Below are 25,737 nucleotides of genomic sequence, written 5' to 3'. Positions count from 1 at the left end.
AGTTACAAAAAAGTGACAAAAAAGTGATGAAAAAGTGCCATGTTTCACTCTTTTTAGGGTCACTGTCACAATCACATGAACACTGATTTTCCTTGGAGGAGGTGTGTGTGGATCGGGAAGTTTGGGCATCTCTGCTGAGACTGCTGCCCCCGCGACCCGGCCCCGGATAAAGAGGAAGAAAATGGATGGATGGATGGATGGATGGATGGATGGATGGATGGATGGATGGATGGATGGATGGATGGATGGATGGATGGATGGATGGATGGATGGATGATTTCCCTTAGTTCTCAGGTGACACAATAATTAGAAAGAGACGTACAGTGGTGTTTTAAAAACGTTCCACTCTCAGGACAAATATCGGGTAAAGACCATTACACAAAATAGGGTTTTTCATTTCGGACAATCAGCGTTTCCTCGGGTTTCCTCGGTTAAGGTGGGAGTTAAGAGGTTAAATCGCCGACCACGGCCCCGGCATGTGACGACATCGCGACCGCTGGCTTTTATTGTGAAAATCCTGCCCCGGAAGTCCTGCCTGCTTGTTGTGGTGGAGCAGCTGCGGGGACGGGGACAGTCCGTGCTCCAGCGAGTGCAACAACCTCCTCCCTCCTCCTCCACCGCCGCCTCCGAACCCCTGTCAGCGGCGCCTTTTGGCACATTTCCCCGGGTCTTCCCACGCGTGCGCCTCTGCTGGGCCGTTTACGCGCGGGCCATGGTGCTGTCCACGACTCAGCAGGTGGCTCTGGCCTTCACCGCGGTCCTCTTCACGTTCGTGGTCCTGCCCAGGCTCTTCGGCGTCGGAGGAGGTGGAAACGGGGCCAAAGATGCGCGCTACGACCCGCGGTACAACCGGAAAGGTAGGACTGCAGCTTCCACATGTGGCCCTACGGTGGCCAGATGCGCGAGCTTCGATTACATCCAACCTTTGTCTCAATACTGTGTTACGGTAGAGCAGAAGTGTGCGGAATAGCTAACATGTTTGCTAATACCGTTACCGACAACAAGGGCGTAACGTGTGGGGGGTCTGGAGTAGGTCCCTTTGAGGGGTCTGGGGGTCCTCCCTGTGGAAAATTGTAACCCCTTAACCCTCGCCTTAACCGAACGCATTTTCTACAGCTCGGCTTTACCCGAATCTCAAAGCTTCTTGAAAAAGAAATGTCAAAATACGTCGATAAACGAGACGTAAATGAGGATGAAAGTGCAACAAAAAAGTTCCAAAAACGCAACAAAAACATAATAAAAAAAAGTGAAATAAATGCAAGTAAAAGCTACAATAATAGTATTAATAGTGTTTTTTATTTTTTCGACATGTTTCGCCTACGGGTGTAACGGTCGCTAAAATAGTATTGGGTTCGGTTCACAGTTTGAGGCTCGGTTCGGTTAATTTTCGGTACAAATAAATGAAGAACTAACAAAATGTGTCTTTTGAAAAGCTGCCAATACACAATAGAATTCTTGCATAAAATAAATAAAAGCGACACATTTGGGTGATATTTTAAATAAATTGCACTCTTATAATGAAAGACACATTTGGTAACATTTAAAATAAAAATGTAAATACTGTAAGTAAGTGATACAGTCGCCACTCAGAGCTTGTTCACATCAGTTTGAGCTTTTTCATGAAGTGCTGGTATAACTCTTTGGCTGAAGTGCAGACGTGATGGGATATTGTAGCGACGCTCAAGACTTTTAATCAAATACTTAAAGCGCCTTTAACAACTGAATATGACACAAATCCATAGTGATGAAAACACCTGTACCATGTGATGCTTTTGCCTGATCTGAACTACTGGACAGGGGTTGTTTGATGCCGACGTTAGCCGTGTTTGCAGAGGCTGCTTTTCTTCAGTAGACGTGGTTTTCACACTCGGATGAGGCCGTTTTAAGTGCGTTAACATGTTTGATGTGTTGCTGCTGCAAACCCGATCTCTGTGGAACAATGTCGGCACAACTTTGGATTTATCCACTCGTCTGTTTATCCACTCGTCTGTTTATCCACTCGTCTGTTTATCCACTCGTCTGTTTATCCGCTCGTCTGTTTATCCACTCGTCTGTTTATCCACTCGTCTGTTTATCCACTCGTCTGTTTATCCACTCGTCTGTTTATCCGCTCGTCTGTTTATCCGCTCGTCTGTTTATCCACTCGTCTGTTTATCCGCTCGTCTGTTTATCCGCTCGTCTGTTTATCCGCTCGTCTGTTTATCCACTCGTCTGTTTATCCGCTCGTCTGTTTATCCGCTCGTCTGTTTATCCACTCGTCTGTTTATCCACTCGTCTGTCCCGTCATGAGTTTTAACTGGAAAGTCAAAGTGTTCCCAAACAGGAGACTGTAGTGATGTGGAGGGTCTTCAAGCTCTGGCTTCTCTTTCGCTGTTGCCGTGATGCCGTTTCTCTCATGCAGCTTCAATGTACGAACTTTGTTCCGCGGCACTTAATATGACGCTAATAATAAATTTACATTATTTAATGAAAATAATACACTGAAACGGTACGCAAGTGGACCGAACCGAACAGGCCGAACCGAAACCTAAACCGTTACACCCCTAGTTTCGCCACATTTTTGCCATTTTTTTGTCACTTTTTGTTTTATTATTGTTGCTTTTCTGGCACAGTTGTCACGGAAAATGACAAAAGAGTGACGACAACGTGGCAACCATCAGTTGTGTCGGTCTTGGCTTTCAAATGAAGCTTTTTCAGCCAAACCGCCTTTTCCAAAAAGTCGATTTTGCATTATATAGGACCTTTAATCTTTTTGTTGCACTTTCATTGCATTTTTGTCACTTTTCTGTTGTGTTTTTTTGGCTTTTTTGTCACTTTTTTGTGGCATTTTCATCCACGTTTTCTTCTTGTTTTTGTCACTATTTTGACGTCACATAAGTCTTCCCTCTGGCTATTCTTTTATGCACTTTGAAAAGCCTAAATTAAATGAGCAGACGGCTAAGAGACGCCTTCTGTGCTTTACATCGGCCACCGAGTTCTTACACTGTCCCGCTCAGATAAACAAACGAATAAGAATCAATAAATGTGAGCCTGGCGGTTCATCGCTCCTGCAGCTGAAACACGGCCATATTCAGCCATCGGAAACCACCAGTGAAGTGCTAATGAGCTAAACGAGCTTTTTGGATCGTATTACTAAAAGGACATGAAACTCTTCATAACCACAGCTAATGGAGACGCAGGGAGGGACGTTCATCAGGCCATGTCAGGGCAATCAGTGCAATCCAATCCAAAGTATCATCCCATAGTTTCAGCCTTATTTCTGAATTTACACGCCCGTCTTGAACTTCCGATTGGTGAGGTGTTAAGGAGTGTTTTAACCTCTGATCCCCCGCCTTAACAGAGCCCATTTTCTGCAGCTTCACCAAACCTAAAAGCTTCTCGTCTGGAGTTTACGGCCAATAGGTCATTCAAAAGACCGACAGAACTGATTCTTCCCTGGTTTTGTTCTAAGGTGGTGTTGTTCATTCCCATAACATTGTTGTTGGGCCGGCCGATTATGGAAAAGATCTCGACTTTCGATTCGATCTTTTTGTACAAACACCAGCTCCTCTTGGTGCCGCATGTGCCTCCTGCGCTTCCTGTTTGTTTGGGCCGAGTGTTTCCCTGGGATTGACCTGACAGGCGCTGCAGCTGCACCGTCCATATTATTTTCCAGACAGGACTGGCCAATAGGTGGCGTTCACGTGACATCACAACATTCTAAAGAGCCTATAGTTTAACCTCTTAACTCCCACCTGAACGGATCCCATTTTCTCCAGTTTGGTTTTACCCTAATCAAAAAGCTTCTTGGGAAAAAAGCACCAAAACAGCCACAAAAAATGAGAAGAAAACAAGGATGAAAACTCAACCAAAGAGTGAGAAAAATTCAACAAAAATGTGACAAAAATTCAACAAAAATGTGACAAAAAAGAAAAAAAGGTGACACAACACAGCAACAACGCGAGGAAAAAGATCAGTTTTGTGGGTCTTAGCTTTCAAATGAGGTGTTTCACAGCCAAAAGAGAACAAAAGGCATTTGGTTTAGGCGGGTGGTAAGAGTTTAACACTGAGGTGGAGAAACTGACGGTAACTATGGTAACTGTGGTCACTGACAAAATGCATATTTTTATGTTCTTTGTTTTTTGGCCCATATCTCAGTCATTACTGGAGGAATCCACATGGAACAAAAACTGTCACAAAGTTCATTGTCTCCTCTGTCGGCACATATGAACAAATGTCCAATTATTATCTCCAAAAAACGTCAAAAAGTGGTGAGAATATGGGAAAACATGACATCGTCCACATCTCTGAACAGTGAACTGGGGTAAGATTAAATAAATGATCTTCTTCCCTTTCAGGTACAATTGGATCGTCATGTTTTCATACTTTATATTCCTTTTTTTTTTGGCACATATGACTGAATGTTGTTTACCTTGTACTTTCTGTGCCAAAAATGAACACTTTCACGTTTTAGTTGTGTTTTAAATCACGTTTTTGTCATGTTTTCATTGATTTTTTGTTTTGGTCGCATTTCATTTTTTCATTTTTTTTCTTTCTAGTGTAATGTAGCTTTAGTCTTTAGCCTTTAGTCTGAAAGCTCCAGTCGAGAAGCTTTTGGATTTGGTGAAAGCCGAGCTGGTTCAGGCGGGTGGTTAAGGTCGTGGGTAGTGTTGTGTCACGCGTCTTCAAACCTCCAGTTTCCATAATCAAATGAGTCGCGACCGCCCCGGGACAAACGCACGGACCCTTTATTTGTAGAGACAATATTTGCACAAAGGGCTTCACAATGCGCTGCGTTCAGGGACATCGGCCTTTTGTAGAATCACATTAAACACACACAGACACGGTAAATAATCATCAAATTAAAGCAAACAAAGGCTTTAATTAAAAGGCTTTGTCACTCTGCGTGTAATGAGTCTTTATCATATATTACTTTCACATTTAAAGTTGAATTATAGAAATAAATGCACTTTTTCACGATATTCTAATTTTCCGAGTTTCACTCGTACTCAGTGCTTTATTTAACCTCTTACTTTCACCAAGCACATTTTCTCCAGTTTGGCTTTACTCAAATCTAAAAGCTTCTCGACTGGAGAGCTTGGCCTGTGTCACTCCTCATTTGAAAGCTAAGACCTGCAAAGCTGATCATAACTATTTTGTTGCGTTTTTTTAATCACATTTTTGAAGTGTTAATGTCTTGTCTTGTCTTTATTTAAAAAAGTACGATTTCGTCTCACTTTTGTGGCTTCTATGTTGCTTTTACATCAGTCTGTAGTTTGTGTTTCTGTTGCTTTTTTTATTGTGTTATTCCTGCTTTTCTGGCACGTTTTTGTCACTCTTTTGTAGGGATGCACCGATACCAGTATCGGGTATCGGGCCGATACCACATGCCGTGTGTCCGGAGCACCTACAGGAGCAGCTCCACTGAGGAGAGAAAATAACAACAAACAAATCCAATAATCCACATAGATCTGACTTTATTACAGACGACACTCCCTAAACCAGAGTCTGAGCTGGATTTAACCAGAGCTAAGCGTCTGCAGTGTTTACAACATACAGGCTAATGATGCTAATGTTGCTAACTAGCCGTTAACTCGGCTAAAGAGATACAGCATGTTTATATTGAGCCAAAATGAGCTGCTGCAAAACAATGAAAATGTTGAAGCTACTGGATAAGTTACTATAAACACAGGAGAAAATCCACACAGAGCTGAAGTAAAGGAGAAAAGAGAGCATTTATCTGCAGTAATAAGTAACACCTCAATACTATTGTTAAATACAAATACATAAATGGATAAAGCACAAGCACTGAGGAGCTTTAGGACATGTGCTGTTCTGTCTGTGATGGACAGAGGAATAGGAATGAAAAAATATCCATCCATCCATGTTCTTCCTTTTTATCCGGGCCGGGTCGCGGAGGCAGCAGCCTCAGCAGAGACGCCCAAACTCCCCGATCCACACACACCTCCTCCAGATGTTCTGGGGGCGACACCAGGGCCTTCCACGAGGCCTTGTCCCACTAGGACATGCCTGGAACACCTCCAGAGGGAGGTGTATTGAATGAAAAAAAAAAAAAATGGCATCTGTTCAATTCTGATATAACGTCTCTTGAAAGTGTCGCTGACTTTACTCAAAGAAATGTAAATGAAGCAAATGAACTCATTACAAACCAATCTGTGTGAAAGAGTCCGTCCATAAACCGTCTGTTCACTTAAAAAACTCGTATCGGTATTCGGTATTGGCAGTACTCTGTCTTGGTAGTAGTGGTATCTGTGCCTCTCTACTCTTTTGTTGCGTTTTCATCCTCGTTTTCGTTGCATTTTTGACACTTTTTATAAGAAGCTGTTAGTTTTGGGTAAAGCCGATCTGGATGAAACCTGCTGGGTTCAGTGGGGGGGTAATGATGTGTACCCTGTGGTCCCCTCCTGTAGGGCCAGGCCCCGGGGCCGGGCGGGGCACTCCGGCGCACGTGAACTCCCCGGGCGCTCAGTCTGTGGAGAACATGCAGAACATGAAGAAACTGATGGAGCAGGAGCTGAAGTCCGACAAGTACAAGAGCAACAACAACAAGGGCTACGTGTTCACGCTGATGCCGCTGTACGCCATCGGGGTGGGCGTGTTCGCCGCGTACAAGTTCCTCAAGGTACGTCCACATGTCAGTCTCAGAAGACACGAGATAAACTCAAACGCTCCACCTGTTTTGTACCTTCACCGTGATCACATGGGCCAAGGAGGAGATGGATCTCTCGCTGAGTCCCAAAACCCAAATAAACACATTCGACCGGGACTTTCCCGAAGATCTTTAATACAACTCAGATAGGACATGGCCATAGTAATATTCTACCCCAGGGCATCTGTGGCTACAACAGTAGCTTACCACCACCAAGTCTGGATTGAATGAATAATGACGACAGTGTAGCGCTCTGAGAAACTTGGTAATACAGGTATGAAGGTCGGCGCTGCCTGCAATGTGGACGGCCTACGCCCGGCTCACTGTAATGTAATAAACAAGCAAACTCTAAGGTAAGGCTAGGCTAGCACCTTAGCATGCTAACATCTAGCTACTGACAGAAAGTTACACGAACTGGTGCTGTTTAGCGTAACTCGCTTTATGATCAAAATACTGAGCATTTTGTTACAGTTTTAACAATAACTGTAGGTTTAGCTAGCGCTAGCTAACTTTAGCGAACTGAAGCAATGCTCATATTTTGAAAAAAACTGCCAAAATAAGAGCGTGCTTAAAGTGCAAGAGAACGAATTGTCCACAAACTGTGCTGGTTGCATTTAAAGCAGTACTAAGTGACTCATGCCCCTAGAGGCCACACGTGCAACTGCAGGTGTCGTAGCGTGTTGTGTTTTTAACTCATTAATTGTCCGTGAGAGTAAATCCTACGCTGACAGAAAAGACAAAGGGACAGAGGGATATTGTTCATCCAGTTACACAACGGAGATCATTGTTTCACTCAGACTTGGCTGTAAATACTGTTTAAGTGAGGATTAAACAACTCTGAGCCGCGTTAGACGGTTCTAACGGCCGACACAGTGTTGTTCCTCCTGCATTATAACGTCTAACGCGGCTCCTCGTTGTTTAATCCGCTTATACCAGGTTCCCACAAACCTAACATTTATAATAAATGTGTTTTTCATTGACTAAAGTCACTAAATCTGCCAGACTACGGGACTATTTTGTGTGGGTTATTAGCCGGTCACTGAAGGCTGGTCTCAGAGCGAGTCATTCTCCGCAGCTATTACGAGGATCTCAGTCAGGCTCAACGACACAACATCAGCACAGAATCACAACACAACAGGACTAACCCGGAAACACTTTTCCCTGGAAGTAAACACCGATATGCGGCACTCGTGGGCAGGAGTTATTTACCTTTTACAAGGTTTAACCTGAAGCTAAAGCTAGCTAGCTCAACCAGCTCAACTGTTTATGGAAACAGCTGCGGTGGAGTCGCTCACACCTGGGCCCCCCCAACTCAAAACTTATATGTTTGACTTTACTAATCCAGACAAATATGCTTCAATGCAGGATCATTTGTGATCATTGAGAGATATCCCAGTGATTTAACGACCGGACTACGTGTGCGGTTATACCAAAATAATGCACCGGCCAATCAGAATCCAGTATTCACCCAGACCATGGTATAAGTGGTGCTAGCCCACAGTTAGCTTTACCCATTAGCCTGTTAGCTTCTTCTTCATGATTCCATTAGTTTGTATTGGCGCTTCCGGCCCGGAGACAGGACAGTTGCAATTATGGTTTTCTGGCCAGAGACACCAGGGGGAGATGAAAGACCCCCAATCCTCCCATTAACACTTGTATTTCCCCCAGAGGGACTAGGGGAGGATTTATGAAGGTAAACAAGTTACGTAGTGCTGCTTTAAGATCGTGAGGTTTCTCTGATTTCGCTTTAGTCTCAATAGTTGTACTTTACCCTTCGTTAGATAGTTTAATAAGATAATAAGAGTGACTCCAACATCGGCATTAAAAAGTTTGACGGGCCTAGCAACAGTAACTAAAGGGGCGGGGCTTTAGCGAAAGGCCAGTCCTCCCCCTCCTGTCTCTGACCCGCCCTGTTGTGACTCTCTGCTGCAGATCAAGTCTGCGGACGACCAGGCCCAGAAGGACAAGCTGGTCAAAGGGGCGAAGAAGTCTGTGGAGGCAGAGAACCAGCTGAACGAGCTGGAGCAGAGGCTGGCCCAGACCGAGCGCATGCTGAACTCCATCCTCACGCAGCTGGACCCGCTCACCAACTGGTCCGTGCAGCTCCCTCACAAACAACACAACCACACGATGAGCAACACAATGAGCCACACAATGAGCCACACGATGAGCCGCACGATGAGCCACACGATGAACCGCACAAGAAAACTGGAGGAAAAAATTGGGGAAGAAAAATTTAAACATTTGGTAAAATTGAAAAAAAAATAGAAAAAATAAGAAAAATGTGCAGTTTCTTTCCCGCCATTTTGTCGTTAAAGTTTCTCGATTGTTTCACCTCAAACAAATGATACAAATGCAAAAGAAAAGGAATACGTGATCATTGTTAATCTGTAGGTCCTGATATGTGGGTTTTTGGGTCTGATACTGATATGAAGAGGGTTGATATAAAGGCCAATATTTGAAGATATTTTGAAGGAACTTGTAAGTTGGTCATTTTTATGCTCCCTTCTGCCCCCTCAGGTCTAACGTGTAACTGCAGCTTCTATATTAAGCTCGTGCGTGACGGCACTTCAGACCCGAACACTTTTCTGAGTGACAGTGCAGGATTTTAGAGGCAGTTGTGGTGAACAGGTCTGGGCTCATTCTACACATGAGGACATGGAGGAACATGTAGGGGGATGAAAATACTTAATTTAACATTTTTAAACTCCCTATAGTCCCTTTAAGTCGATTGATTTGTGTAAAATGTCCGATGTTTATTTGCACAAACATGTCGACACTGCAGCGTTTCTCTGCACGGCCTGAAAACGGCTTTGTTTTCGTGTAGTGACTGATTTTATGTGGACTTCTCCAGCCCCATGTTAACACATAGGAGAAAAGGGGCGGGCACTATTAATGGCGACGCCCACCCAGCCTCCGGAGGTGGATAATTCTGTGCATGAAGCTTCTAAACGTGTCAGTGTTGGACTCTGACAGGAGGGGGCGCTGTAGATTCATATATAATCACAGCGCTCATGGAAATTAGTCTCTATAACAGCGGTAGGCAACGTCAGGCCCGGAGGCCAAATCCGGCCCTCCAGCACAGAACCTTTGGCCCTCAAGATGATTTTGAGAAATACTATTATACAAATCAGAAGCACTTTAATCGTTTTAGAGTTTCATCTTAACCAAGCACATTTTCTCCAGTTCAGCTTTACCCAAATCTAAAAGCTTCTCGACTGGAGCCTCATTTAAAAGCTAAACTGACAAAACTGATCTACGGTTTTTGATTCACTTTTTTGTTGTGCTTTTGTCATTTTTTGCTTATTTTTTGTTTTTTCACCACTTTTTTTTTTAGAACTGGGTAAGGTCGAACTGGAGAAAATGTATTTGGTTAACCTCTTAACTCCCACCTGAACCGCCGAGCACATTTTCTCCAGTTTGGCTTTACCCCAATCCAAAAGCTTCTGGGAAAAAGGTGAGAAAATAGCGACAGAACTGAGACAAAAACAATGATGAAGATCTGACAAAAAAGTGAGAAAACTTCGACAAAAAAAGTGACGAAAAAATGACCAAAAAATGACCAAAAAGTTACAAAAATGAGTTGAATACCCAAATCTAAAAGCTTAACCTCTTACCACCCGCCTAAACTGAATGCCTTCTGTCCTCCTTGGTAATAGGCCTGTGTGGCACCTCATTTGAAAGCTAAGACCCACAAAACTGATCTTTTTCCTCGCGTTGTTGCTGTGTTGTCACCTTTTTATGTTTTATTTTGTGAGGTTTTTTTGGGAGTTTTTGTACTTTTATTGTTGAGTATTTGTCACTTTTTTTCAGTCACTTGTTGGTTGACTTTTTGTCACATTTTTGTTGAAATTTTGTCAATTTTTGTTTGAGTTTTCATCACATTTTTGTTTAATTTTTGACACATTTTTGTCACATTTTTGTTTAATTTTTGACACATTTTTGTTTAATTTTTGTTTAATTTTTGACACATTTTTGTTTAATTTTTGACACATTTTTGTTTAATTTTTGACACATTTTTGTTGATTTTTTGTTTAATTTTTGACACATTTTTGACACATTTTTGTCACATTTTTGTTGAATTTTTGTCACATTTTTTTTTATTTTTGTCACATCTTGGTTGATTTTTTGTTGATTTTTGGTCAATTTTTGTGGAATTTTTGTGGAATTTTTGTCACATTTTTGTTGAATTTTTGTCACTTTTTTGTTGAATTTTTGACACTTTTTTGTTGAATTTTTGACACATTTTTGTTGAATTTTTGTCACATTTTTTTTATTTTTGTCACTTTTTTGTTGATTTTTTGTTGATTTTTTGTCACATCTTGGTTGAAAATTTGTCAATTTTTTGTCACATTTTTGTCACATTTTTGTCATATCTTTGTTGAATTTTTGTCACATTTTTGTTGCGTTTACATCCTTGTTTTCTTCTCATTTTTTGTGGTCATTTTGGTGCTTTTTTCCCCCACGAAACTTTTTGATTAGGGTAAAGCCAAACTGGAGAAAATGGGATCCGTTCAGGTGGGAGTTAAGAGGTTAAAAAACAATGAAAACAACAACAACAAAATAGCGACGTCAACATTGCAGCCACAAAGTGACAAAAGAGCTGCTATCACTTTTGTCGGCCTTAGCTTTCAAATGAGGCGTCACACTGTCGCTCTCCAGTCAAGATTAGGGTAAAGCTGAACTGGAGATAATGGTAAGAGGTTTTAAACACAGCAAGAAGGTCCCGGGTTTGATTCCCGCCCGGCCTCTCTGTGTGGAGCTTCGAGGGTCTTTCAGAGCAGATGATGGAACAGAAGGTCAGTTTGAAGAAGGATCCACCTGTGAAACAAACAAAACGTCCAGCATGAACAATGGTGATGAGTGAAACGTGCGTGATGTTTGTGCCCAGTGTGAAGTCGGTGGCTCATGAGCAGAAGAATGAAATCATGAACCAGCTGCAGACCATTCGCTTCCTGATGAAGAAGAGAGGGATGGACTGCCCTCCGCTCAACGTCCAAGGTAGGCCTCCATCACTGTAAGATCACCGTCCACTGTCCCATCACTTCGAGACACTGACTTCCCCATTTTCTATATATTTTTTTACCCTTTGTCCTCACTTTTGAGCTCAAGTTTCCGACTATTCATTCTTGTAGAAGGTGTATAGGTCTCCCTATTCCTGGTCCTCTTTTCAACAATTCAAACTGCTCATTATTTTCTTTGTCCTTTATGGAAAACAGAATAATAGTTATGGAATATTAAACAAAAATATATTTCCAGCACAAGTTTCCTTAATCGGGTAAATACAAAGTAAAAAATGACAACAATTAAACACACACCTGGCACGATACGGGAGCCGTTTAACCAGCCGACACTTCTCTCTCCCTCTCCTGGATACTAGTTCAATACGTGTCCGTCTAAAATCCCCTTTAAAACATGTTCCAGTGCTTTGGTAAATGCGGCGGCGTTTTCATCAGTTTACTGAAGCGTGTGATTCCTCTGATCCGAATGCCTGGGCTCAGGAAAGGCGTTTCAAACCACAGCTGCCGTGGCTTTTCTTCCTCTTTCAGGCGGCGTTTTCCTTTCACTTGTGTCTTTATGACGTGGAAGACGTTTCAAATCAAGATGATCAAAAACGATTCCTGAATGTGTTTTTTTTTTTACTCCTCCTGCCTGTTCACCCGCTCTGAACAGCTGAACATCGTTCACAAACATGGCAACAAAAACAATTAGGATTCTTTTGGTGCAATGAGCACAGAATTAAGATTCAGACCAGAAAAGTCCTTTGCTCCGCTTCTTTGTTTCGGATCAGAAGCAGACTTTTTTTTTCGTTTGGTGCAGTTTGTATTCAGACTGTACTTTATAACTTAACTATATTTTGTAAACACATACACGTGTGTGACGATCGAGGCTCCCATTGGACAGCAAGGACCACAACAAATGAAATAAAAATGAAAATTTGACGCTTACTATGATAATAAAAGAAACACCACTGACCTTTAACCTCAGCTTCACCGGAGCAGCTGGAGGAGTTTTGTGTGGATGAAGGGTCGTGTAGCTGTTTGTTTCCATTAAGTCCACAGGACAAACTGTTGGTCTCGATCCTCCTCTTCTTTAATGCGTCTCGTACTTTTATTTAAGTTTGGAGAAGTTTTTTCCACTTTGACGCCGCGGCTGTTCAGGAGACGCTCGAAGCCTCTGCTTCATTTTCTCGCTAAACACGAACACAGTTGTGTTTGTGCATCTGCCCAAACATCCAGGAGCTCCAGGTCTGTTCACGGCTCATTGTTTGTAGCATCCATCCAGTATTAGCGTTTTCTCACGGTGCCTTAGCTACGGTGGCTTGTTAAGCCCAAAAAGGCGTATCATCCCGCATTTGTTTCGGATCAACAGTGGTTTACATTCACAGCCGGACCGAGACCGCCTTACAAAGTGGGTCTCGGTTCTTTGATCTGCACCAGGATTCGTTTGTTGTTTTCACACCTGAATAAAAAATCCGGACCAGGGTTCAAAACTAACCCTGATCCGTTTAAAGTGGAGCAAACAGTGCTGGTCTGAATACACCCCAAGTTATTTTGACTTTGACTGATTTGATAGAAAATAAAATCAGTCAAAGGTAATTCTGTGACCTTTTGGTTGTAAGTTTGAGAACCCCTGCTCTGTATAAGAACATGCAGGATGAATAATCTAAACTAACAAATGAAGTTAGACTTAAAAAGCAGTAGAATTCAAACATGGTTTTAGGGTCTCCAGTTTGGAATCACTGATTAAGATGTTCCGAAACACTGCTCTCGTTATAATCTCTGCCCTTGTGTTTGGATCCCACGTAGACGGCTCCTGCGAACGTAACCTGGACAAACTCATCGAATCCTTGGGCGCCAAAGAGACGACCGCCGCCAACGACTCGCGGCCGATGCAGCCCATTTCTGAGGAGACGCCGGCGGACGAGCAAGACCTGCGCGAAACCCCGGCCAAAACACCGGAAGAGGAGGAGGAAGACGCGATGACGGAAAGAGCAGAGGAACCGGCGGAGGAGGAGGAGGGGGCGGGGCAGGAGCAGGAAGAGGCGGGGCTAGAGGAGGCGGCGGAGGACGACATTCCTTTATTGGAGGAGACGGGGGTGGAGCCGGTGTCCGGGCTGAGGAGACGCAATAGACCCGAATGAACTGTGGGATATAGGATTATCAATATTTATTTTGTCTGAAATGTCTTAGAAAATGACCTTATTTAACAAACCTTACTAATTTTACATAAGAGAAGAACTTTGACTAACGAGATGATTGAGTTGGTTGCATTCGCATGACAACATCCTACAGTTTCAAATGTAAGTGGTGGATATGGAGTTGTTCTTGTTGTGTAAGTTTTCCACTACAGTGCACTACCTGGTGGTCACGCCATTTTGTTTTTGTGTGAATCTCGATGCATTCTGAAAAGCAGTGAGCACGACGGTCACTAACGGGTCAATATCGACCACAATGGGTGATTTGGCCAAATAATAAAATCTCCATTTTTTTTACTCAGTTTGGACAATTACGATTTGAATTGATTAATAGCAGAGGCGGGAGACTCGAGTCACATGACTTGATTCGAGTCAGACTTGTGTCGCAATTTTCGGGACTTGACTTGACTTAGGACAGGGGTGGGGACCATGTGACTAGCGCCATTACACCTCGAAGCAAATGTGTTTGGGTAAAATGAAAGCTCTTTGTCGGAGTTTGGGGGCCAGCGAGCAGCTTCCCAAGACTGACCCAAACTTGGAAAACCAGCTTCAAGTTGCATCATCATCACTGCAGCGACATCAGACGCCTGTTTGTAAGGCCCTTGGAGTAGTTTATAAAAAATAAAAATATGTGTGATCTATCCATCCATCCATCCACCGGGTAACTGAGCGCCTCACCTGATCTCGAAGGGTGGGCCCAGCCACCCTGCGGAGGAAACTCATTTCATCACTGCTGACGCCGCCCCGATCAGTCTATCGATCTCACGCTCCATCCGTCCCTCACTCGTGGACACGACCCCGAGATACTTGAACTCCTCCACTTGAAGCAAGGACTCTCCACCGACCTGAAGAGGGGAAGCACCTTATTCTGGTGGAGAACCATGGCCTTGGATTTGGAGGTGCTGATCCTCATCCCAACTAGGCCTGTCACAATCACTAATTTGAAATTCTATATATTATATTAAGTATCGCGATAAACGGTGAACAATACTGGAAACTGTCCACTCTCAGGCATAAAAATGACAGTAGTCCTTTGTTCTAAAAGTGCATCATCATATCCTAAAATTCCTCACAAGCTGCAAAGAATGGGGGGAAAATGTTAATAAATGTACAGATGATGAATATCGAGCCCAAAAATGTATCGTTTATCTGTTTTTTTATTGAACAAGAAGTCGATAGTTCTTATTGTGACAGCCCTAATCCCGGCCGCTTCACACTCTGCTGCAAACCGGCCCAGAGCAGCTGAAGGTCCGGAGATGATGAAGCAAACAGCAGAGATGAGATCCCGAGGTTCCCAACCAGGACGCCCTCCGGCCCCTGACTGCGCCTACAAAAACTGTCCATAAAGGTAATGAACAGAACCGGTGACAAAGGGCAGCCCTGAGGAGCCACACACGCACCGGGAACAGGTCTGACTTACTGCCGGCAAGACCCTTATGGACGTTGCTCAATCAAGGACTGTGACGTCGCCCGGTATGGCGTAACCGGGGCCCCACCCTGGTGCCCCACCCTGGTGCCGGGGGTTGGGGCTTGAATGCGAGCGCCTGGTGGTCGGGCCCAGCTTGAAGGGAGCCCTCCTGTGGACCCACCACCTGCAGAGGGATCCGTAGAGGTCGGGTGCAGAGGTCCAGGTGGTGGTCAAAGGCCTCGCCGACCCGGTCCACACGCACATCTGTATTTGGTCATTGATATGAAAAATGTTCCCCACCCCGACTTCCCTTTTGTGACCTGAGACTTAGCTCGAGACTTGAGGCCAATGACTTAGAGTGACTTGATTATTGAAACCATAAAGACGTGTACACAGTTTATCATCCAGTTAAAGAGTTTATCAAAAGTTGACTTGGGGGTTAGTTGTTCTTTAAATAACTTTGGTAAACAGTCTGGATCCTTAAAAATAGATTTTTTTTCTTTACTTCACTATTGATGAGGCTTAAAAATCCATTCAAATACATTCCACTCTAAATTGTCTAAAGTGCAAAATTTCGAGAAGTTCTTAAAGGGGGGGTATTATGCAAAATGCACTTTTTCAAGCTTTCCATCATGTTATTCTGTCACTCCCTCATTAAAAACATGCCTGAAGTGTTGCCTTGGCACATTCACATATTTTTGAGTAATCTGTAAAAACTCTGATGGCGGCCATTTTAGGGATAGGTTTGCCTGAGTCCTCCTAGGAACGCCCCCACCTCCTGGAGACGCCTCCGAGCTTTCGTCACCAGCCGAGTGACCAACCACTGCAGAACCCCCTCCCCACTGATGCCACAGACAGCGTGTGGAGGGGGCGTGTCTAAAGGCTCAGAGGTTCTTAAAGAGACAGAGGCCTATTTCAAGACATTCACTACAGCGCTATATAAATAAAGATCTTCTTCTTCTTCTTCTTCTACAGCCATTTTGAGAGAGACATTTTATACAAGGCAGTTATTCTAATTTACTGCATTTACAGACCAACAGAAGGTTTGTCATCATTGTAGTGAGATATAGACTGGTGCTGTGTGAGTGAAAAAAGCAAAATACCCCCTCTTTAAAGATTTGCAGATTTTTCAAGCAGATGAAACATATTTTGGAAAGAAGTTGGAAATTTAGGCCTAACTCTAACATGTGCGACTTGGCCTTTGACCCTGAACTGACTTGGACTTAACTCAAGGTGCGTTTAGTGACTTTTGAGTTATAGGAATAAAACTTGAAAGCCTCTGCTGATCTTTCAGTCCAGCCCGTTTATATACAATTATTTAAAATGGTTATTTCTGTTTTAAATATGCCTCGTCTTCTCTCAAAAGTAAAATTTCATCATCAGCCAAATAAAGAGTTCAGACGCTGCTGTGGCTCCAACGCTGCATGACCTGCTTTATACTTTCATATGTTTAGGACAAAGCTCATGTTTGTATTTAATGAAACTTCACGCAGCAAAACTGTCCTTCATAAACCTTCAGGAGGCAGCAGTGGATTGTGGGATTGTTCTGAGCTCCTTCTGGGCTCATGAGGAACATCCTGAAGTTCCTCTGTTCATCAATATGAATAAAACAATTAGGTGAGTCAAATCAATTCATATTTTGAAACGGTCCACTGCACAGTGACTTCTCCTGTTTGTTTTGTTTTACAGTGACTGCCTTTGCTATTTGTGAGTTTGTTGCTCTTTAACTAAAAACAATCAATATAATAAAAAGACATTTACAGTCAGCAGGGACATTTATTCAAACCGTTTATTCAAACAAAACCAGAAGCAAAACCAGAGCAAGATGTAGAGTTTAGTTTTACAATTTCACACGTTGCATTCATGGAGACAGCTGGATATCGATCAATATATTTATGAAGCTCCAGTGTTAAAAAAGCTTCAAACTAATAAATCCCACCACAATATTTCCCTTTTTTTCAGTGTTTCCGACACATTAAGAAGTATTTCTCATTTACAATGTTAAATTAATCAACTAAAACAGCAGAAATATAAACCAGTATTATATTGAACATAATTAAACAGTAGTGATGGATTAATGATACCTCAGTGTGTCACACTGTATCACAGTGTTGGGCGGCTCATTGGCGCCATCTGGTGGTGGAAAAGCATTGCAGCAGTGAGTGAAAAAAGTTTGGGATGGTCAGAGTTTTGGGTGGTCAGAGTTTGGGGTGGTCAGAGTTTGGGATGGTCAGAGTTCGGGGTGGTCAGAGTTTGGGATGGTCAGAGTTTGGGGTGGTCAGAGTTTGGGGTGGTCAGAGTTTGGGATGGTCAGAGTTTGGGATGGTCAGAGTTTGGGGTGGTCTGAGTCTGGGGTGGTCTGAGTTTGGGGTGGTCAGAGTTTGGGGTGGTCTGAGTCTGGGGTGGTCTGAGTTTGGGGTGGTCAGAGTCTGGGGTGGTCAGAGTTTGGGGTGGTCAGAGTTTGGGGTGGTCAGAGTTTGGGGTGGTCAGAGTTTGGGGTGGTCTGAGTTTGGGATGGTCAGAGTTTGGGATGGTCAGAGTTTGGGGTGGTCAGAGTCTGGGGTGGTCAGAGTTTGGGGTGGTCTGAGTCTGGGGTGGTCTGAGTTTGGGGTGGTCAGAGTCTGGGGTGGTCAGAGTTTGGGGTGGTCAGAGTTTGGGGTGGTCAGAGTTTGGGGTGGTCAGAGTTTGGGGTGGTCAGAGTTTGGGGTGGTCAGAGTTTGGGGTGGTCTGAGTTTGGGATGGTCAGAGTTTGGGATGGTCAGAGTTTGGGGTGGTCAGAGTTTGGGATGGTCAGAGTTTGGGATGGTCAGAGTTTGGGGTGGTCTGAGTCTGGGGTGGTCTGAGTTTGGGGTGGTCAGAGTTTGGGGTGGTCTGAGTCTGGGGTGGTCTGAGTTTGGGGTGGTCAGAGTCTGGGGTGGTCAGAGTTTGGGGTGGTCAGAGTTTGGGGTGGTCAGAGTTTGGGGTGGTCAGAGTTTGGGGTGGTCTGAGTTTGGGATGGTCAGAGTTTGGGATGGTCAGAGTTTGGGGTGGTCAGAGTCTGGGGTGGTCAGAGTTTGGGGTGGTCTGAGTCTGGGGTGGTCTGAGTTTGGGGTGGTCAGAGTCTGGGGTGGTCAGAGTTTGGGGTGGTCAGAGTTTGGGGTGGTCAGAGTTTCGAGCCCGAGAGCACCCACAGGATCAGCGCCCGGTGCTTAAACCCCACATGACAAAATGAAGCAGGAGTTGCTCTCGTTCAGCTGGCGCCCCCTGCTGCTCGTGTATGACACTACATGATACAAAATGACACAGTGAAAGTGGGCTAAGATCAACTTCTCTCTAATAAATAATCATGCATTTTATTTCTATAGTGTTTTCTAGACACTCAAAACAAATCCTAAACGACAAAAAGACAATTAATATTATTCTAATCCAGGGGGGGCGACTAGTCACAGACCAAGAGCCGAACTTTTCAACCTTGATCCTGTGAAGAGCCACAAAGGCACCGGCAGATCCAGGGGCGGCAGTTTGTGATTAAATATAATAAAATTTAATCACAATAAGCCATAACTTTGTGTCCTTTTCTTTTCAATAATTGTGTTAATGGTTTTACTCCTCACCAAGATTGAGATAAATGTATATTAAATAAACTGACATTTTGTGCTGCTCTGACTGGGGCAGAATTAGATTTTTTGATTTTTAATGCTGGAGTGTGTTTGTGTGTGGGGGCCCTGCCCACTGAGCCCCCGCCTCTGACCCGCCCCTGTGGCTCAGTGCAGCTCGGTCACATCAGAGGCTTCATTAGAGCTCGGATTATTTCTATTTCCTAATTTAGATGTTTTTCTGTGAACATGAGGCCGACTTTCATCAGATGCCAGAGCCACGATCTGCCTGACTGTTGTTTAACCCACATCCCGCTGTGAGTGAGGGTGCACGGGCACCTTTTACACGCCGAGATACAGACTCTCATACATGCGTGTGGAGATGGACACACGGTCTAGGACTATGGTGGGATTCTTAAAGACTGACATTGTATTAAACATATCCAATCATGCAAAGAGCTGCACTCTGATTGGCCAGGACCCGCATGGTCACCACCCCTGTTGTGTTAATGTTCTATTCAACATTTCATTAAAGTGCATATGACACATATTTATACCCATCTTTCTTTAGTTTGACCATTATTGTGATGTTTATTGTTTATAGTTTCACTTCCCTATTGGACACTGACAGGAAGTGACATGGATAGAGGCAAACCATTTTAAACTGTTGCCGTGCCGACCATGTTATAGATACAGACAGTGTTGGGAAAGTTCATTTTCTACATGGACTAGTTCAGCTGCGAAACATCTGTGAAACAACACCGTAGTTGGACTGAGATGCGGGGCCCTTGCGGCTGCGGGGGCCCTACGCACCTTGCGTAATCTGCATATAGGAAAAACCGGCTCTGGGCGGGGTTTTATAATTATATTCACTGATCCGCGGTCTTAAATCACAGATATAAGAAATCTGGCACCATATTGAACGATCGTAAAAAGAACAGGAATGCGGTTCACAGGCAGTTCCGCTGCGTTCAGTTCACGTTCGGCCAAAATATTCAGGTCCATCACCGGATACCGACGGCATTGCGTCACAGAAGGGGGCGTGGCTTCACCGAGGGGAGAATCTTTTGGGAAACACAATTTCCCACTCTTTTTAGCCATTTTCTGGCAACAGCTTTATCACACATACATAAAGTCAAGTCTAAATCGGGTCAATATGGATATTTTTTCAGAGCAGATTGTTCAGTGGAAGCAAAAAAAAAAACAGCAGTCGTAGCTAGTGCTAGCTAGTCGTCGGCACGGTAGCCACAGCTAGAAGGTCCAGGGTTCGATTCCCACCTGGACGGGGCCTTTCTGTGTGGAGTTTGCATGTTCTCCCCGTGTCTGCGTAGGTTTCCTCCGGGTACTCCGGTTTCCCCTACCACTAAAAACATGTACAATAGGCCAGGATGAATGATGTGTGAGTGAATGTGTGGTGGTGTCAGTGGTGTCTCATGTAAAGCGCTTTGTGTCCATGTCTGTGAAAGGAGCTATACAAATAAAGATCTTCTTCTTCTAGCGTTAGCATTCTCTGTCTTTATTATGGGCTGTTGAACCACTTTGCTTCTCTGTATTTATTTAATTGGTTAATTTAGTCGGGACAGTACAGTGCATGTTGATGAACATATATGGGTAATGGTGGCACAGGTGATAGAGCGGTAGTTATCGTGTCCTTGGGCCATACACTTCACCCTACTTGCCTCTAGTGTCTGTGTATAAATGAGAGTGAATGGGTGACTGGTTCCTTACTGCAAAGCGCTTTGGGCCTGATAAAGGTAGAAAAGCCCTATATAAGTTGCGTACCATAAGCATTTACAGTGACATGGGTCTCATGCATGTAAACACACCGGATTGAAAACTATACCAACAATTCTGCACTTGTTGAAGTAATTTTTGCATAATTGGAGAAAGTTCAGATTTTTCAAACATGACCATATATGGGCGGTTTCAGAGATGCCGTCTGTATCTCTAAAATGGGAAATGAATCAAACTACTCTGGAACTTTACCTTTCGTTAAAATTGCTGCTTCAGTAAAATGATGATTATTATTTACAACAGACACTAATCATCTAAATGAGTCATATTTTCAAAAGCATTAAAACCTGTCATATGCACTTTAAGTCAAACAACGACAAACCCGAGTGTGTTACTAAATCACAACATTAGCTCATAGCACGTATTCCACGGCTGTTCTGTGATCCAGACTGTTAGCCGGTGTCAGAGGTCGACTGCTCCTCCTGAACAAACAACAACAGGGTTTTCAGTGATTGTTTTCAGTAACAAGTTTGTTTTTAACTTACACTTTTCTCTTTCTTCTTCTTCTCTGAACACGTGAACCTTCTCAGACACTCCTCTCGAATCTGCTCAACACAAATGGAGACGTTGTGGTTAACGCTGACAGAGGTTCGTGTCCTCAGTGATGAAGTGCGGTCACCTCTTTGTTGAGCACACAGTGGACGATGTAGAGGAAGGTTCCCTGCTGTGAGTTCAGCACGATGAACAGGATCTGGAAGAAGAGGTTTGTCTGGAACAGGCCCAGGATCCAGGTGCAGCCCAGGATCACAAACTGAGCCACGATCTTGAACAACACCAGCCTGAGAAACAAAGAGTCTGAGAGGGACACTCATGTGGAGCCTGAAAACAGACTGAGCATCTGATTCTGGGGGCTTCAGCTTTAAGATTTCACGTTTTATCATTTGAAAATATGTCCCTTAAGAATCAAATAGTGACAAAGAAATGCAGGTGAAGATCTGGACTGGGACACCTGCCTGATGAACACACTTCACGGCTCAGAGTCGATCATGTTGGATTATGGGCTTTACAAATGTGGAGGACAGTTTCTGGGTTTGAACAATGACGCGAGTGTTATCAGGAAGTACAGAACGAGGCGCTGACGCCGCAGAAGAAGAAACAGCTCCATTTCACTGTTTCACAGCAGTTAATGTAGTGAAATACGACTCCAGGTCTGTCTTTGACGAGGAACAACATGGTTTAAGAAAGTCGACTGTGCAGGACACGTCCACTTTAATGTCCCGTATGAAATGATTAACCCAAACTGACTTTGTGTCTTTGGAGTCAGAGGCGCCGCTCCTCATGTTGGCCAGGGTGGTCCTCAGGCTCCACAAAGTCGCACCAAACAACAAGAAGTTCAGCTGAAAGCAAAGACATTATTCACAAAGTGGGAGGACATATTTGACTAGGTTTGACTCTTCAAAAACAACTCCTGGAAGGCGTTCTAGTTTCAGAAAGTTAAATTGTCGATTGATTAAGAGATGAACAGATTAATGATTTTCTTTATTTCATCAGATAAAGCGTTCTGAACTCACGGCGAGGATCACGATCACTGGTCCCGTTAAAGCCCAGTTGAAGTCACGAGTCTGAGACAACCAGCAGCTGCAAGAGAAACATTATAATTTATATCTACAGTGTTTACACATCCCACAGTTTGATGTCAACATCAGTCTTTTGTTTTTCAAGACAGGCCCGATGTTTCTCTGTGGTCCAGTAGGGTTCACGTGACATCACAACATTCTCAAGAGCCAATGCTTTAAAACTGAGGCCGCTGAAATTTCCAAGGCAGTAACTATGGTAACTGTGAAAATACAGATTTTGAGTCTTATTAGTCTCGTCCTATTGCCTATTTCTGTGTAATTCCTGTTCTTTGCCGTCTTTCACCTCATCATTCATCTACAAATGTTAGAATGTAATGAACCTATTACCACATGTATTTGTATTGTACTTTATGATCCTGTGGTACTTACACTTTGGCAGCAGTGGCTCCATATCCAGGGTGGTAGACCGATGCAGAAACCCCCACTATAACTAGAGGGACCCCGTAGCCGATGAGGAACAGAACCAGCAGAGGGAGCCCATCTCTCTCGATCACCTGCACCTTGTTGAGCCGGCGCACCAGCATGTAGAGCTGCACCGCCTCCAACAGCATCCACACAAAACTGGCCACCACCACGAAGTGCAGGATGCCCGCCATCGCCTTACACGCTCGCTGTGAACACATTAACATGAGATGTGGACCGTTAAAGGACCTGGGCTCTCATTACAAGAAACTGTCCATGAGACTCTGCCGATAAGAGTCCGTACAAGCAAAACCCAAACTTCAAGTACGGAGAAAAAAAAGAGATTTATAAAACCCTCGGTACGAGCAGCACCACGTGATCTCCCCTTCACTGATTCCATCGTCAGACCTTGGAAGCTCAGCAGGGAAGGGCCTGGCCAGTACTTGGATGGGAGACCCTTTAGTAACACCAGGAAGCCTGGAGAATGTGGTGTGTGAGTGAGAGGTTGGTGGTGGTCGGAGGTTCTGATGGCGCAGACTGGTTGCCTCGCTTCCGTCGGTGTACCCCAGGGCAGCTGTGGCTACAATAGTAGCTTACCACCACCAAGTACGGAATGAATAAATAGCTCAATGTGAAGTGTCTTTAAGTGTCCAGAAAAGCGCTATATAAAACCCATGCATTATTATTATTATTATTATTATTATTATTATTATTATTATTATTATTATTAGGCCCGAGCAACGGACACGCAATGTCCCGCGAGGCACTAATTAAAACTCTTTCTTTGTGGAAGGTTCATACTGTCTTCTTAGTGTGCGTCCCAAGTGTGTGATAAGGTGTACGCTCCCTTATCATCTACGAACCGGGACGAGGGAGCGTACACCTTATCACACACTTGGGACGCCGTCCTGGAGAAGGCGCCAGTCAGTAGGGGGCGTAAGCTCTCCCTACTGACTGGAAAATCCATGTAAGCTGCCTACGACACGACACCTCCACCACCAGGTGTCGCTTCTGAGGAAGATCACAGGAAGTGATCGAAACTAGTCAAGCAGGTAAACTAAACCTTTCTGTATTACTATAAGAAACAAAACTATAATAGCACTAATTAAAACCGTTAACGGGGGACGAAAATGCAACAATTCACGTAGCAAACGTGAACCGATATGCAAGTAACAGGGATCAAAACGTAGTGCTCCGCAAGCTCTAATTTTGGGTGGGGTTCGCGAGAGAAAATAATAAAAGTTGACTCTGTGGCGCCCCCTCAAACACGCAGTTTACATTGACCCAATGGAGGAGCCGTCGCAAAAAAAATCATCGTACAAAAGTGACATTGGCCAGGGACATAGACCACGTCAGGACATGTCAAAAATGATATGATGACCCCGCCCTAAATGCTACAGGAAGTCGGCCATCTTGGCCCAAACCTCAAACTTTCAAAATCGTACCTCTTGAACTTCTGGCCCCTGATCCCTGAGTTTTCAATGGAACGCCTCCAATTTTGGCCAAAATGAGAGGCCATTTTCAGCAAATTTCAAAGCCTCATATCTTTCACAGACTTGGCCGGATTGGAACGGACCCAATCCGGCGCGCATGCACATTCCCCACCTGGACCTAATGGTGTGCACACGCAGCTGCTGTCGCCAAAAATGCCTTTTAATGCCTTGTAAGTGGCTTGTAAGTGGCTTGTAAGTGGCTTGTAAGTGGCTTGTAAGTGGCTTGTAAGTGGCCCGCCCATCCTCCATGAAAATAGCCAGAGGTCTTTGCCTGGCAGCATGCTGGCCTCTATCAGAGTTTTTCCTGAAATTCAATTTTCAATTTTCCAAATTTCTCCCTTTCTTCACAAAAGCCACACTTTTAGACTCGTATGTATTAATACTACCCCTCTGTAACAGACAAAAGCTTTAATTTGGACGTTTTTTCCTCCAAGTTTTTCTCAACTCTACAATCACAGGAAGTTCAGTTTGTCTGTTTCCTGTCCGTCTCTCTGTGTCTTCCTCGTACTACATGGGTCTCACCAAATAATTGCTTCAATATCGAGGGTGCTGCAGGGCTGGAGCACCCTCTCAACGAATCTTTGGGCAGCCAGGAATGTACCCTAATTACAAAATGATAGAATATATTATTTTCTAAACTGTAACTCCATTTACTGGAAATACACAAGAGCGGGGTCTTTAATGACATTAATGTCAAATCCGCTGTAGTAATTACTTAGTCTGAGCAGGTTCATTGGTAGAGTGCAGGGTTAGTGTGCTGGAGGTTGCTGGATCAAATCCCAACCTTGATTATTTTTCTTTTTTTCTTCTTTTGGACTCAGCACCTTCTGGGAAGACCATGTCTACATCAGGGTACAATTACCATGGAGCTACAGCTCAGTGATAGTGTGCTTGTCTTTGGTGTAGGAGGTGCCAGTTCAAATATGGCTGTGACACTTTTCTAATGCTTTCTCTTTTCTTGCCGGCATTTTAATAGAATGTCTGATACATTCAAGTCTGGCAGTGATTTTAACAGTTTATACAGTTTTAAGAGTTTCTGCAATTTCAACAGTTTTTGCAGTTTCTGCAACAAAATTGTGATTTTTGCAATTACAACACAATTATGCAACTACATAGAGATTTTCACAATAGCACTGTAATGCAACGTAATAGGGACTTTCGCATATAATGCACTGTAATGCAACTTATTAGGGACTTTCGCATATAATGCACTGTAATGCCACTTAAAGGCACATTCGCATATAATAAACTGTAATGCAACTTAATAGGTATTTTCGCATATAAAGCAGTATATTGCAACTAAATGGAGATTTTCACAATAAAAGCACTATTATGCAATTATGATTTTTTTCACAATGTTTTGCAATTTTTGCAATTTCTGCCTTAGGCAGGCAAGGCAACTTTATTTATACCGCGCATTTCGTACACAAGGTAACTCAATGCACCTTAGTAGCCTACGATTCCGCAATCAATCACAATTGCATAGCAATTGCAAAATTTTCTAGTTATATTATGAAATTAGCTTGTGAAGCTACAGTCTGGTACGGTCATCTTTGCTCCCGAGCATTATGTAATTGTACACTGTCCTGATAGATAGATAAATAAACAAACAAACAAACAAACAAACAAACAAGCAAGAGT

The 25,737-nt window shown here is 43.7% G+C and overlaps 2 protein-coding genes across 2 annotated transcripts in view; one reads left to right on the top strand and one right to left on the bottom strand.

The window, feature by feature from the left end:
* The first annotated feature begins 597 nt into the window (after positions 1 to 597).
* On the top strand, positions 598 to 13,947 carry LOC306959842 (uncharacterized protein). The gene is made up of 5 exons (XM_079552070.1): positions 598 to 857; positions 6,411 to 6,622; positions 8,582 to 8,742; positions 11,541 to 11,650; positions 13,459 to 13,947. Exons 1-5 carry the CDS (start codon positions 713 to 715, stop codon positions 13,791 to 13,793), a joined length of 963 nt encoding a protein of 320 aa, XP_079408196.1. The 5' UTR covers positions 598 to 712; the 3' UTR covers positions 13,794 to 13,947.
* A 7,069-nt stretch (positions 13,948 to 21,016) lies between these two features.
* LOC306959975 (adhesion G protein-coupled receptor E4-like) overlaps positions 21,017 to 25,737 on the bottom strand; it is a gene marked incomplete at both ends in the record, with an annotated part of 28,073 nt that continues 23,352 nt past the window's right edge. The window contains 6 exons of the mRNA XM_079552232.1: positions 21,017 to 21,046; positions 21,110 to 21,169; positions 21,244 to 21,403; positions 21,870 to 21,961; positions 22,136 to 22,202; positions 22,571 to 22,812. Of these exons, the coding sequence (XP_079408358.1) occupies positions 21,017 to 21,046; positions 21,110 to 21,169; positions 21,244 to 21,403; positions 21,870 to 21,961; positions 22,136 to 22,202; positions 22,571 to 22,812 (651 nt within the window). The remainder of the gene's footprint in view (positions 21,047 to 21,109; positions 21,170 to 21,243; positions 21,404 to 21,869; positions 21,962 to 22,135; positions 22,203 to 22,570; positions 22,813 to 25,737) is intronic.

Source organism: Gobius niger, assembly GCF_951799975.1.
Source record: "Gobius niger genome assembly, chromosome: 2".
Taxonomy (NCBI): Eukaryota; Metazoa; Chordata; class Actinopteri; order Gobiiformes; family Gobiidae; genus Gobius; species Gobius niger.
Note: the sequence above shows the minus strand (reverse complement) of the source record. Positions and strands in the feature narration are given on the sequence as shown.

Excerpts from the sequence above, each read along its gene's own strand:
- LOC306959842 (XM_079552070.1), top strand. The coding sequence starts at position 713 with ATGGTGCTGTCCACGACTCAGCAGGTGGCTCTGGCCTTCACCGCGGTC. Across the intron at positions 858-6,410 it reads CCCGCGGTACAACCGGAAAG|GGCCAGGCCCCGGGGCCGGG; the intron begins GTAGGACTGCAG and ends CCCCTCCTGTAG. Across the intron at positions 11,651-13,458 it reads CCCTCCGCTCAACGTCCAAG|ACGGCTCCTGCGAACGTAAC; the intron begins GTAGGCCTCCAT and ends GATCCCACGTAG.